This window comes from Labeo rohita, chromosome 6 (assembly GCF_022985175.1).
Source record: "Labeo rohita strain BAU-BD-2019 chromosome 6, IGBB_LRoh.1.0, whole genome shotgun sequence".
Lineage (NCBI taxonomy): Eukaryota > Metazoa > Chordata > Actinopteri > Cypriniformes > Cyprinidae > Labeo > Labeo rohita.
Window position 1 is genome coordinate 17,475,832 of NC_066874.1, and position 15,708 is coordinate 17,491,539.

Genomic DNA, 15,708 nt, shown 5'->3' on the forward strand with positions numbered 1-15,708 from the left:
CATGCCCTTATTTTTGCCCTCTGCTGCTCCAATGTACGATGCCCCAACAGTCCACAGCAGGGACCCGAGAAACAAGGACCCCAGTCTGTTATCCTCTGTCCCTTTCGCCCTTGTGATTTCAACTCAGATTTCTCCTCTGAGTTCCAAGGGGCCTCGTCCGTCTGGCTTTCCCCAGTCTACAATGGATAATCTCTGGTCTTTATTCATAAACTGCCCCATTAAATGCTCAGTTCATCTTCTGTTTATTGATATGGTTGAAGGAGTGGGGTGGGGGGTTTGTAACCTAAAGGCACGCTAGTCCCCGTTGCCATGGAACCCCACCGGCTCCACATTGCGAGCAAGGCATGCCATTATTCTCCCCCTGTCGAAATGTGCCGCTTCTTCTGACTCGGGTTATTGTGGAGCGCACAAGTGGCCCTCAGAAGAAAATAGCATTGCAAAGAAAGGCTGAGGTCAAGGGTCACATTAGAGCCTTCCCATCGCAAACCACGTTTTTGTGATCAAATTTGTTGGCGCACAAAAAGAGGCACAGTATCGTATCTCAGCCTGAGAGAGTCGAGTCTCAACTCCATTAAACTCCACTGCCGCTCAACAGAAGCTGCTGGTTCGCTCTCGCTTTTCAGGCAGCTGTAAGAAAGAGCAGGCAGCAGAACCAACTCTCCTCTGCTCTGCTCAACTACTTCACTACTGCACAGGCTGTCGAGGGATCAACACTTTGGTGAGTCTCTCATTGATTTCATTTACTTTCTCTCAGTGTCTGCTGTCTAGATCAGTTGAAACTTGTTTGCATGGATTCTTTAGTATTATTATTATACCTTTAATTATGTAAATTTAGTTTTCTTAGTTTAAATGCAACCTATTTTATCTTTTTTATGTGCTTTTATTTTTGATAGCTTTTTTTTTTATAATAAAAATGCATTGTTTCCTAGTTTTACTTTTTTATTATTATGCAGTTTTTTACGCAATAAAATGATGCTGTTTAAATTATTTAATGTACTTTTATAGGCTTTTCTGCAAAATGTAAAACAGCTAGGAAACAAATTTTGACCATATTGTTTTCTTAGTTTATGTGCATGTAATTTTAACTATTTTGCATAAATATTTTATTGCATCTAAAGTGAGTTTATTGGTTAAAGAAAAAGTCTTTAAAAGGTCATTTTACCTCTACATTATAAAGTAAAAGGTTTAGGATTATAGTTGGACAAGATTTGCTTTGCTTGAATGAGCAAAGTCAAAATCACTTCAGGGAATTAGGTACAAAAAAATGTAATACAGTGAATTTTGCTTTCTTCTGGTCATATTTTACATATTTGTGTATTACTGGAAAAGAAAAGAAGGGTTTTCTATGACTGTTTTACCTTGCAAAAAAGGTAAAACATCTCTCTAGAGAAAAATCTCTTTAGAGAATCAGATATAAAAATTAAATACAGAAAATTCTGCACTGCACTTGCTTTCTTCTAGTCATATTTTACATTTGTGTATTACTGTAAAAAAGAGTTCGCAAAGTAAGTTAAAATCATTTTAGGGAATCAGATACAAAAAAATGTAATACAGTAAATTTTTTCGCTGCATTTATTTTCTTCTAGTCATATTTTACATATTTGTGTATTACTGTAAAAAAAGAAGGGTTTCCTATGGCTGTTTTACCTTGAGTTTGCAAAGCAAGTCAAAATCACTTCAGGGAATCGTACAAAAAATGTAATACAGTAAACTTGGCACTGAATATGCTTTCTTCTAGTCATATTTTACAAAAATAGAAGGGTTTCCTATGGCTGTTTTACCTTAAGTTCGCAAAGTAAGTCAAAATCACTTCAGTGAATCATACAAAAAATATAATACAGTAAATTTTTTCGCCGCATTTGCTTTCTTCTGGTCATATTTTACATATTTGTGTATTACTGGAAAGGAAAGAAGGGTTTCCTATGGCTGTTTTACCTTGAGCTTGTAAAGTAAGTCAAAATCAGTTTTGGGGAATCATACAAAAACTGTAATACAGTAAATTTTACACTGAATTTGCTTTCTTCTAGTCATATTTTACATATTTGTGTATTACTGTAAGAAAAAAAAGAAGGGTTTCCTATGGCTGTTTTACCTTGAGTTTGCAAAGTAGGTCAAAATCACTTCAGGGAATCGTACAAAAAATGTAATACAGTAAACTTGTCACTGAATTTGCTTTCTTATAGTCATATTTTACATATTTTCGTATTACTAGAAAAGAAAAGAAGGGTTTCCTATGGCTGTTTTACCTTGAGTTTGCAAAGTAGGTCAAAATCACTTCAGGGAATCGTACAAAAAATGTAATACAGTAAACTTGTCACTGAATTTGCTTTCTTATAGTCATATTTTACATATTTTCGTATTACTAGAAAAGAAAAGAAGGGTTTCCTATGGCTGTTTTACCTTGAGCTCACAACACAAGTCAAAATCACTTTAGGGATTCAGATATAAAAATTTAATACAGAAAATGTTGCACTGCATTTGCTTTCTTCTAGAAAATATATTTTATGTATTTGTGTATACTGTAAAAAGAAAAGAAAGAAAGAAGTGTTTTCTATGGCTGTTTTACCTTGAGTTCTGATAGCGTGTCGGTCCACGCTGAGCTGTGGTTCAGCTTTAGTTAATCTGCAGTGTGCCTCACGCCTGTGATTACTTCTGCTTCTTTTGTGTGATGTGGTATATAGGAGCATTAGTGTCACATTGCAACCCTGGCCTGACCCCCACTTATTTCTTTAACACAAAAGTGATTTTGTATTGTTGCCAGCCTGTGGAGAAGCCTTGTTCTTCAAGACTTTTGAGATTGGGGCATGTTTTTTCCAAGCTAACCACGGAACACTTGGACTGGTGCTGCTGGATCATAGTTTTTCATTGGAAATTTTCATATTTTGTAAGACTAAATGTGTTTTTCCTGGACCACAAAGTATAGTTTCATATCACATACCAGAGAAGCACCAGGATCATTTATTAACATCTGGATTTCTTAGTCGCAAATCACGCCTTTTGGTCTCTAAGCACAGCTTTTTTGTTTTGTAGTTCTCTGCTTTTATCTGTTTAAGTTACTGGAGGGTTTGGCATGTTCTGGGACTTGAAGAGATTCCTCCCCCTCAGTTACAAATCCTGCAGCACTTTCCTATGGCAGGATCTTGAGACACTCCTTTGTACACACCCACTTTGTGTTTGTCTGTAGTGTTCTCAAAATATTGATTAAAATGTCTCTCTATTATTCCAACTCCTGTGAGAGGATATTGTGAAATGTTTTGGTAGCATATTTTAGTCATGAAGAAAGACTCTTTTAGTGCTTAACACAAATGGAAACATATTTTTTATATCTTTCGGAGAATTCCAGAGGGTATGGAAGTGAAATTCAGTAAGCATTTGTTGTGCTTTCAGTGAGCATTTGAACTATTTTATCCACTTTATTTCTCCCCTAAGAGCAGGTGCACCCATTTGTAAATTTTATGGCTCTGGCTTCCAGTCTTAATAACGTTCAGCTATTTTTAGTATAAAACAGCTTGTTTTGCTGCTTGATATTGCAGATTGGTGTGTCTTATCATATTATTTTATTACAACACACTGGTTTGTTTTATCAATTTGTAAATATCATTGTTTTGTGGAAGTTGCACAACATGACATTTAAACACCTGACCTGGGGTCCTCTCTCAGTTTTTTTTTAATTAAATAATTGATTAATTAATTTATTACCTTTTTTTTTTGCATGTTTCTGCACATTTCTGCATGTTAGTTGTACCACATGAATGTTATTGGGCAGACGCAGGTGCTTTTTTTAATATATATTAATATTTATTACAAAATATTATTAAGCAGTGAAGCAGTTTTGTTGAAGTATTAAACATTTAAAAATATTTTTTTTGAAGTTGCACCACATGTTGCACCACATGACATTTAAACACCTAACCTAGTCTGGGGTCCTCTCTCAGTTTTTTTTTTAATTAATTAATTTTCATTTTGCATGTTTCTGCACATTTCTGCATGCTAGTTGCACCACATTAATATTATTTGACAGACACAGGTGTTTTCTTTATATTATTAAGCAGTGAAGCAGTTTTGTTTTAGTATTTAACATTACAATTTTTTTTTAAAGATTATGCCAAAATATTATGTTCCTTATACTTATTCTTCGAGTTTACTTTCAATAAAAAAGAATTATTAATTTGTAAATATCACTGTTTTGTTGGAGTTGCACCACATGACATTTAAACACCTGACCTGGCCTGGGCCCTCTCTTGTTATAGTATTAAACATTAAATATATTTTTTTAAAGATTATGGCAAAATATTGTTTTCCTCATGCTTATCCTTTGAGTTTACTTTTTTTTTTTTTAAATATTAATTTGTAAATATAGTTTTGTTGGAGCTTCACCACTGGGGTGCTATCATTTCACTGCTTAATAACATATATATATATATATATATATATATAATATATTATATGTATATGTATATGTATATAATTTTTTATATATATATATATATATATATATATATAAATTTGTAAATTTCATTGTTTTGTTGGAGTTGCACCACATGACATTTAAACACCTGACCTAGCCTCAGGTCCTCTCTGTTTTTTTTTTTTTTTCTTTTTTTTATTAATTGATTAATGTTTTTGCATGTTTCTGCATGTTAGTTGCATCACATGAATATCATTTGGCAGACACGTGTTTTTTTCCTTAATATTATTAAGCAGTTTTGTTATAGTATTGATATTAAACATTTTTTAAAGATTATGGCAAAATATTATATATAATCATATATTATTCATATTTATTAATTTTATGCCCCCCAATGAATTGTAATTACAAAATAATAATAATAATAAAAAAAACTCATCATAGATGTTGGTATTTTATTTTATTTTATTTTATTTTATTTTATTTTAATCCACACTGTCAGCTACAGCCCCAGTATTAACAGGTGAACTTTTCCCCAATTTGAACCTTTCTTAAAAAGGTTATCAGCTTATCCCTGCAGATGCTTCATTCGGCCTGGTTATTAATAGAGCAAGTGTTATTGGATGGCGCGCTAAAATGAATGCCTCTTCCAAACAGAGTTTGCTCACTGAATCTGAAGCAGGCTGCCTGTGCACACGCCAATGATTTGACAAAGCAGAATGCCACGCAAACAGCTGCTCAGACTGTAAGCAGATATCCGGGAGTGGCTCTGGTGTGGCCACCGGATGCACCAGCACCTTCATGCAGTGCAACGCATGTGGAGGTGCAATGAGTGTGTAGTCAGCTGCTCCGCAGGGACATCTGCTCACACTCCTGAGACACACAAATATCTACAAATCTGAATTGCTGCCAAACATCCAGACAGCTGTAACACTCCCTCCCTCACTACTCAAGTAAGCGGAGAGGATAAATATTTACTGCTGCTGGAATAAAACATACTTGGTTTATCACTGCTATATCTTTGCTCCATTTCTGAAAACATGTTTGGACACTAGGCAAATTTGGGAACATATTCCCAAAAGCAGATGTGATCTTGTTCTTTTCTGTTGCGCTCTGAGTTTTCATTTTGATTCCTTATTTAAAGGGGTCATCGGATGCTAAGTTCACTTTTTCGTGTTGTTTGAACATTAATGTGTGTTGGCAGTGTATGTACAAATCTACCCTATAATGATAAAAATCCATGCAGTGGTTTTTAATTAATCTGTAAAAATAATATCCCCTTTTTCAAATCGAGCCGTTCTCAGATGCCTGTCGTTGTGGCGTCACACCCACAGAGGCCGCTCCCACAATAGTTGATTGACATGAGCGTCTTACCTCAGACCAGCTGTCACAGTCCAGTAAACTTTCCATGTTTTGATGCCAGAGCAGGGATGTAAGTTAGACAAGAATATCTCCGATTGAGTGATCGAGGTGTTGTGTTGCTGGATGTAATAATGAACATAGTGGTCGTCATTTACTCCCGACATCTGAGCCGCTGAAGATGTAGTAGATTACGTTTGTTTGTGAACGGAATGCGCCTCCCGATCTACATATATCCGTCTATGTTCATGCGAATCATTCATGAGCTTCATTTACAGCAGAAGTGAGTATAAGCGTTTTTTTATGAATCTTTGCGATCGCCTTTCCTTATAACTTGGTAGTTAGGAAGTTTACCAGCTAAACGCGGCTAAATGCGGCTGTAAACAAGACCGTCTTTCCACAGAGAGAAGAAAGGGGCGGGGTGAGCAGAGCTCATTTGCATTTAAAGGAACAACCCCTGAGAATGAGGTGATTTTTGCAGAGCTGATTTTGGCAAGGTAAAAAGGGTGTTGTTTTACAAAACCACTGAGAATTTTTAATCAAAGTATATTAGAGACTTCTCATTAAGACCCTAAAGAATCATATCAACTTGTGGAAAATGGGCATCTGATGACCCCTTTAATTACATTTTGATATTTTTGGGTTTCATCAAATGAAAAACCTGGATGCAGCATAGTTTGGTTTGGACATGTGATGGAAGTGAGTGCCAAGCATGGACATTTTTGTTTATCTATCAATTTTTAATGTGTTTTGTAGAAATTTTAGTAAATAATTTATAGCTAGCATGGTTGCTATTCCCTACATGGAAATTATGCAGTCTGTCAAGGGAACAAGCTCTCTAGAGGCTCCATCTCATACATACATACATACATACATACACACACACACACACACACACACACACACACACACACACAAAAATGATTCTTCAGAGGTTCTTTGGGGTGGATGAGGTGCTATATAGCACTGCTACCATATAAAGAATCTGTTAAAAGGGTCATCGGATGCAAAGTTCACTTTTACATGTTGTTTGAACATTAATGTGTGTTGGCAGTGTATGTACAAATCTACCCTGTAATGATAAAAATCCATGCAGTGGTTTTTAATTAATCCCCTTTTTCAAATCAAGCCATTCTCAGATGCATGTCGGTGTGACGTCACACCTCAGACCCGCCTTAAATCAGCTGTAACAGTCCAACCTCCATTGTTTTGATGCCAGAGCAGGGATGTAAGTTAGACAAGAATATCTCAGATTGAGGTGTTGTGTTCCTGGATGTAATAATGAACATAGTGATTGTCATTTACTCCGGACTGCAGAAGATGCAGTGGATTACGTTTGTTTGTGAATGGAATGCGCCTCCCGATCTACATATATCCGTCTATGTTTGCGCGAATCATTTGTGATCCAGCTTCACTTACAGCAGAAGTGAGTATAAGGGGTTTTTTTTATGAATCTTTGCGATCGCCTTTCCTCATAACATGTTAGTTAGCAAGTTTAGCAGCTAAATGCGGCTAAAGTAAACAGGCTCGTCACACCACAGAGAGAAGAGAGGGGCGGGGCGAGCAGAGCTCATTAACATTTAAAGCAACCTCGACCAGAACAGGATGATTTTTGCAGAGCTGATTTTGGCGAGGTAAAAAGGGTGTTGTTTTACGCTACCATTGAGAATTTTTAACCAAAATATATTATAGACTTTCATTAAGACCCTAAAGAATCATTATATTAACTTGTGGAAAATGGGCATCCGATGACTCCTTTAAGCCCAGTTTTAAAGTTTTACCCCTTTTCACTTCTTTGTCTTTCAACACCCAAGACACCAGCTGAAAAGTGGTTCGTAAGTAGCACCAAAACATTGCTGGTCTAGAAGTAAGAACCGCTTGACCAACAAGATTAACAGAAACTTTTGACTGGGCTTTTTTTTTAAATAGCAGCTAAACACAAACACATTGGTTTCACTGTGTTTGGATGCCAATGTAGGTTTGCAAAGCCATTGCTGATATTAGGCTTGTCCAGGATGTGTTGGTGCTGAGCGGACCTGTCAACGTGTGGTGTAGAAGTACGAGTCACTCTCACCGGTTGGTTTGTGCAGCGCCAATGCATCTCAAGCAAACCTGGTGTGTCTGTGTTTGGCACTGCCACTCTAGCATTGCTAGGAAAGATGACAGTGGAATCAGCGGAACCAACACCGAACCGGCAATAGCACTGGCTCTGAACTAGCACCTAGTTCCTGCTGGTGGAAAAGGGGCCTGTAGTTTTTCAGCAGTTCTTCTGGGTGGTTGATGTTCTACATAGTTCATAGTTTTTTTTGTGATTCTTTGGGGTGCTATATAGCATCGCTACCATATAAAGAACCTGTTAAGCTCAGTATGCTCCTTCAGCAGTTCTTTGGAATGGTTGAGGTGCTATATAGTAAGACCTGGCTCTGTGGTGGCTCTCTAGCCCGTGGAAAAGTAAACTGGTTCTTAAAGGGCTTGCCAGTTGAACAAACTCCAAACTGGCAATAGCATTAGCTCTGAATTAGCACCCGGTTCCTGCTGGTGGAAAAGGGGTATATAGTTCTTCAGCAGTTCTTCAGTAGTTCTTTGGGGTGGTTGAGGTGCTACATAGCACAGCTACCATATAAAGAACCTGTTAAGCCAAGTATGGTTTTTTAGCGGTTCTTCAGTTGTTCTTCACGGTGGTTGAGATGCTATATAGCACCGCTATCATATAAGGAACCTTTTAAGCCCAGTATGGTTCTTTAGCAGTTCTTAGGGGTGGTTGAGGTGCTATATAGCACCACTACCGTATATAGAACCTGTTAGACCTGGTATGGATCTTTAGCGATTCTTCAGTGGTTCTTTGGCACGGTTGAGGTGCTATATAGCACTACTATGGCATGAAGAACCTGTTAAGCCCCTGTATAGTTCTTTAAAGATTCTCTAAATCTTTTTTAGTCTTTTAGTTTAGTTGGGGAAAGGATTAAAAAACAACATTATAGGGATTATAGGGCCTCCACACAAGACCTTTTTGACCTCAGAAAAGCATAAAATTAATTAAAAACAGCTTTTGCCATTGTAGTAAATTCCCATTCATAGCAAACATATGAGAGTGGAGTAACGTCTAAAATCTGAGAAGAATGGGGTTCCTCTTATGATTCTACCTAGCACCATTTGACACAGGTGCTATATACGTAAATGTAGGTTCTCTTATTATTACAAGTCAATGAACCACTTTTAGTGCTATTTAGCACCATTTTTAAAAATTAATGAGGAATGTTATTTTATACTCCAGCGAAATATATCAAATGTGTTATAAGTGCTCAAGTAACATTTCTTATTATCATCTGTTTATTGTATATCTGTATTTACTGTCATGTTTATTAGTTTAATGCATCCTGAAACTATCCTACAGTGTATTTTGTTTCATATAGCTTCATATATTTCGTTTACTATTATAAAATCTATAACTCAAACAATTAATAAAAATGTTTTTCTTTTCCTCTGTTTGCAGTTACAAAAATGGAGTCTCCCCTGACAGAACTTCCCACCTTGATGCCCAATGGATCCATGGAGAGCTGTCCACCTGTGGACAATACAGTGGAGAACATGATGTTTGGATTGTACTACATCATAGTTTTCCTCCTGGCAATGAACGGCAATAGCCTTGCCCTGTGGATCTTCGCTCGCCAGAGAGGCAACTCTTCTCCAGCCAATGTCTTCCTGCTCCATCTTGCTGTGGCTGATTTGTTTTACATCTTCGTTTTACCCCTCAGAGCCACTTATCATTTAACCGGGGGACATTGGCCATTTGGTGAAATCCCTTGCCGTCTCGCAGGATTCTTCTTTTATGTCAACATGTATGCCAGCTTGTACTTCCTGGCCTGCGTTGCAGGTGATAGATACCTCGCTGTGGTACACGCCGTACGTTCCCTCAAGGTCAGACGCCCTCGTTATGCTCACATAGCCAGTTTTGCACTATGGGCTTTGGTGATAGTGTCTATGGCGCCTCTACTGGTCACCAAGCAGACTGCAGAAGTCAACGGCTCCACCGTATGCTTGCAGCTGTACAGAGAAAAGGCTTCACAACGTGCTCTCGTCTCTCTCGCCGTAGCCTTCACACCACCTTTCATTGCCACACTGTCTTGCTACCTGCTGATAGTAAACAGTCTGCGAAAAGGTTCAAGGTTGGAGCCGGCACTGAAACTCCGAGCTCTCCGCACCATTGGTCTGGTCATGCTCATCTACATAGTGTGCTTTTTGCCCTATCACTTAAGCCGTGCAACCTTCATCCTGGGTTATGAACATCCAGACTTATCCTGCCAAATTAAAAGAGGACTAGCCCTGGCTAACCGGCTCACCTCCTCTCTAACCTGTCTAAATGGGGCGTTGGATCCCTTGGTCTACCTGTTTGCGGCTGAGAAGTTCAGAGGAAGCGTTCGCAGGATCTTCTGCAGAGACAAATCAGGGGGTTCCGGCGCTACAAGCGGGGACCTGAAAGGCACACATGAGAGCTCTCTGAGCGCAAAGTCTGAGTTCTGAGCAAGCAATTAAAATCGTACAGATGGTATGAATATTGGTTTAAGTGATTCGGCCTACACTTCATGTATGGTGTATGGTCAATTAAAATCAGGAACTTTGAACAGCCTTATGTATAACCAAACATGTGATTTGGACATGTTAAAGCAACTGTATGTAAGTTTAAAGATCAGTTTCAAAAACACTGATGGTACACTTACTTCTAATAAGGCAATGGCTTCTGTTTTTTTCCCCCCAAACATCTGTTCTAGGAGTTTTGTGAGTTGGTACGAAGGCCGGATTGCTTTATGGCAACAACAAATGCATGTGCAGAGCTTTCTGCTGTAATTACCACAATGATATATTTATGATGGTAAATTTCACTCACTTAAAAGGGATATAAATAAGAATTTTTAAGTGTAAATCGCTTTTCTGCCAATGTCTAAACGGCTTGTAATGACATTTAAAAACGAGACCTTCCCCAACTTTGTCTACTGCCTCGTTTAAGATGAGGTTGGAAGTGCCAACATCTGAGTTGAAATGTCCCACTTAATACTTCTGAATTTGAGTCAATCATATGTCACACTAACATATTGACCTCAAAATGTCGCCATGACGCAACAAGAGCATTTTGAGTTTTCGTGTCAATTAGGGCTAAAACAGAAAAAAAAAATTACATAAAATGCTGCCCTTAGTTTTGAAAACAGCTGACGAAATGGAAAATTCAAGTTATCATTTTATAAACCTAAAGTTCCACTGAAGGCTTATTCTATGTGTTGACGTAATTTTAAATTAAATAGGAAGACAGGGCGGGACATATCCACCAGCCCCGCCCCCCTTTTTAAAATAACCAGTTGCGTTTTGTTTATATCACAGCTTGGGCCAGAGACGTTGAGCTTGACAACCACAATGTCATCCATATCGCATTACCTATTGATAAAATAGCATTATGTGTAGAATTCAAATGTGTCCGATACGTTTTTGTGGTCTGCGCCGACTTGCGCATATGATCCTTAATTCACCTCAATGAAATGCATGTTTACACTGAATCGTTCCCTATCCCCTATGTAATGCATGCACTACGTGGCATTTACCGTACAGAAACTACAAATTCCGTGAACAAGTGACTGATTTCAGACGTTGCTTCAGCGTCTATTTATATTTTAGGGGCGGGACGTGTCGGATTCTAGAGGGAATTTAATTGGACGTGAAAGTTTGATGAGAAGCTGAAGTGCAGGGTGATGTCATTAAAATCGTTGATCCATATCGGCGGAAGTTAGAGACTGTGAGTTTCGAATGCTTATATCTTCTAAATGTGAATTTTGTTATTGTTTTGGAGCACACTAGCTTACAGATAACTTTAAGGCTAACATTTTCATACTAAAAGCCAAAAAACATTTTTAATTTCATGGGGATATTAATGTGTAATGTTTTTAAGTTTGATACAGTGTAGCTTCACACTATGCTCTTTGCAAGCAGTGATGTCAAATGACACATCTTGCTGAAGTCAGGGTTGATTGATCTGCCCCGAGTTCACAGGTCGGATGTCCCATTTCAAACTGCGTTCTAGACGTTATTTCCAAGTAAGAGGTGGGGCAAAATACGAATTTCAAGTTGTCTGGAATGCAGCATGTGAAAGCCTGTGTTCCCGGGAAAATCAACAGGATGTGACGTTTTCACGTGCTTCAGTTCCATGACGCATGAAATGAATACTTATTCAGGTTAATACCAAAAGAGCTATTCTATATTGTAATGTCAATGTGTCATGCAAAAAAAAAAAAAAAAAAACTAGACTAGTCTCACATAGCCAGACTACTTATCATACAGGGTAATTTTAAATACCTCTTTTGTTGACAGTAAGCCGGTGAATTGCAGAGGTGGTGAAACTATCCACATCGTTACAGTCATATGCTTTCTTAACTGCTGTTTTCTTTGCGCTGTCATGTGTTTATTTTGTTATTGAGAGGAAAGTGTGCAGCACATCATATATTCGTCACAATGTCGTTCTTAGCAGCGTCAGTGGTGTCTAGATATTCATTGCAAAGGTATTTCCAACTTTTTAGTTCTAAGCAAAAAATTAAAATAAACTTTGCCCTGAGTATACTGGGGTAATTGTGCATATCCACCCTTACAGTCTCAATTCAACTATTTTTAGCCGTTTTCCTGCTCAAAATTGCAAATTGGTGTGTTATACCATATTATTTTAATGTATTATCTTCGTTATGAACACATTGGTTTGTAATGCAAACAGTTTTACTGTCTGCTGCATGTTTTTATTCTTCTCATTATTTTCTTATAGCAGCTTATAAACCGGAAGCCTTGCACATAGGCTTACTTCCATGCTGAACAATAAGTTGGATAGCCTATAGGGGGCTCCTAAGTCACAAAAATACGCAAAACTACATACAGTTGCTTTAAAGTGAAAGCTATTTGAAACAGTAGGCTACATGTGAGTGTTACATATCAGTCAGTTGCCAGAAAAAGGTTGGGAGCTAAAGACATTGAGGCTAAAGAACACATAAATTGTGTATAAGACTGTGTGCTGCCTTTTAAAAATTAATGTTGTGTTTTTATTAGCATATTACCTGTTTGCTAATGACATGCTTTGACTTAAAGTTTGTAAGCACTTCCTTAGTGCACATCCTTAATGAAAGCAGTGTGAAACGGACTAATGAATTTCATACTTTGTGACAAAACTACACATATAATCCTTTTTAATGACCCCCAGGGGGATTTTCTGGTTATAGCACTCTCAAGCTGTGGTAAGAATGTGTGAAGGTTAACAAACCAGTGAGGAGTCGAAATGAATACTACTTTTTTACATTCCTTGAGGGCTATTTGTTGTTATGGCTATTTAGATGCATGTGTACTTCTCACAATGTAGTCAATTAATATTTTTAATGTACCTTTTATAGTTTAAGGTATACAAGTACACTTTTTTTTTTTTTTTTGGCATAAAAGGAAGTTGATATGCATCGTTATTTATATTATTTTTATAACTGTAACCGGCTGGTATAAATACATTTTATTTTTGCTGTTATCATAATTCTTTGATTAATTTTTCTGTATTTCTCAAGTAAAATCCATCCATGGGTCAATTTGTAAATGCATTTAAATCAGCTGAATAAATGTAAATAACTTTAACATGAAATAGTTATTGGTGTTGTTTTGTTTGTTTGTTTGTTTTAAATAAAATACATTCTTAGGCATCAGATGCATTTTGGTGATTGCAATTACATACCCCCTATTCTCACACCCACCGAAGTGACAAAGGAGTTTGTCACATCTTTCATTAGTCTTCATAACACTTGACTTTTGAGTATCATCTCATGTGGCATCTGCTAGTGACAATAGGCAGAATCTTGTGAAAAACGTACGCTATCTACAGAATGCATCGCACATGCTCTGTCCCACCACACTGTGGCCGTCACCGCTTAGCTCTTATTGACAGTAGAACATAACCGCTTTCTTTACTGCTCTGTGCATGCGAGAAAGACGCAAGCTGGAAACCACCAGGCTAAAGCGGCTGTGGCACTATTCAGGTTCTCTTTCACATCATGTGACTCAAACTGTGAGCTGTCAGCAGATTATTTTCTCTCTCTCTGTCTGACTCGCTCGGTCTTTGCTTCTCTTTCCTCATATTTGTGCAAGGCTTCCTGTCCATTAATGTAACAAGGCATCTTCACCGAGAGTGAAGAAAAGAGAGGAAGGGACTGTAATGCGTCGGTGTAGTGTATTACTCAGGATTACTCAAGAGTTCTTGGCATTACGATCACAAAAAAAGACAAAACGTTTACAAATTAAACATCTGATTTGAAACAAACATACTTTAAACATTTTAACAATCTAAGGGCTTGGTCTGAAGTGCATGGCACATATGCACTTAGGGTGTGTACAAATCAACTTTTGCTATGAAAAACAATTATTGGCGCGCCAGGCGCATGGTCCAAAAGGGTTGTACCCAGGGTTTGAAATCAACTTTTTCACTCACCAGCCAATTTGGCTACTAAATTTTTAAGTTACCAGCTATTGATAACTTTTACTAGCCAAAAAAATAAATAACCAAAAAAGCAAACAAATTTTTTTTTACACTGCATCTGCAAATGGAATAAATAATGTTACAAGATTACTGCTTAAATATAAAAATTGGAATATAGAAAAATGAAATGATAGAGAAAAATAGAATTATACTTTTAAACAACGGCAAGCCACTTTTTTAATAAGCAAGTGACTGAGTCATTTATTCAGTCGACTCTTTCAAAACGAATGATTCATTCAGGAACAAAGTAAGAAACGTTTATGAATGGTTCAGGGAATCACTGACTCACTGGAATTTGTTCGAAAGGCAAATTCATTTGGTAAGGAAACACTGCTGTGTTTTGTTGCAAAGATGTTCAGCATGGCTTTGTTTAGAACAGTTTTCTTTAGCGAAATAGAGCAAAAAACCAATATTGTCTCTACAATTTATATCACTTGTTTATTTCTTGTTCATTAAACTGTTGCCCATGGTCTGCTACAGACCATGCTAAACAAACGGTTCATATACCTACTCTAAATGCATGTGTGTGTCCGAAAACTGCATATAATTCTATGATTAAATATATTTGTTGTTTCACAGTCACAGTGCTCAGTAAAAATGACCTAATTTCACAAATGGCAAAACTGGTATTATATTATAGTAGTAGTGGTTATAGTAGTTAAGCTACAGACAGGCTACCTAAAGCAGCGGCTGCAACTTTTTATAGATATTTGGACAGTTCTTGTGAGGAGTGAATGACAACGTAGGTAGACCCTGTAAGATGTGCAGAGAGCAAATCTGCGTGATTTGTTGCGTAGTGACAGGTATGTTAAAGTAAGCTAGATATGCGCCGATGCTGCGCAATTAAGCTGTATTTAACATAGATATGTATACTGTATTTAATATATCATGATGAGTCACAAGTTCAGTGTTTGCGCTAAATCTGTGCAGATTTTACTTAATTTCACTTCCACAAGAAATTATTTAGTGAATATAATTTACAAAAAGTAACCATCAAATTGTCTAGTGATTTGACATTGTTACCACCACAGCTGATTTTACCTGCATTTGGTAGGCTGACGGGTGTTAGTTTCAAACCCTGGTTGTACCTATTCATATTTATGAGTCAATAGGTGTGTTCTAAAGACCAGTGCTGCGCAGATCGATCAAGGTTTGACATCAAAGTACCGCAAGAGCGTTTTGAAGGCATATAGAGACGTCAGCTCTCTTATAGCTCTTGTGGTGCTTTTATGTCAGCACAGTTTCAAGTTGAAAACACCCACTAGTGTGGGTGTATTTAGTGCTCGATCCTGTTCCTGGAGATCTACCTTCCTGCAGAGTTCAGCTCTAAACCTGATCAAACACACCTAAACCAACTAATTATGATCTGAAGGAGCACTTGATAATTACAGACAGGTGTGTTTGA

At 37.4% G+C, this 15,708-nt stretch overlaps 1 protein-coding gene across 1 annotated transcript; it reads left to right on the forward strand.

Annotated features, from left to right (window-relative positions):
• The first annotated feature begins 388 nt into the window (after positions 1 to 388).
• On the forward strand, positions 389 to 11,865 carry gpr17 (G protein-coupled receptor 17). Its single transcript, XM_051112295.1, has 2 exons — positions 389 to 718; positions 9,261 to 11,865. Exon 2 carries the CDS (start codon positions 9,269 to 9,271, stop codon positions 10,286 to 10,288), a length of 1,020 nt encoding a protein of 339 aa, XP_050968252.1. The 5' UTR covers positions 389 to 718; positions 9,261 to 9,268; the 3' UTR covers positions 10,289 to 11,865.
• The last annotated feature ends 3,843 nt before the right edge of the window (positions 11,866 to 15,708 follow it).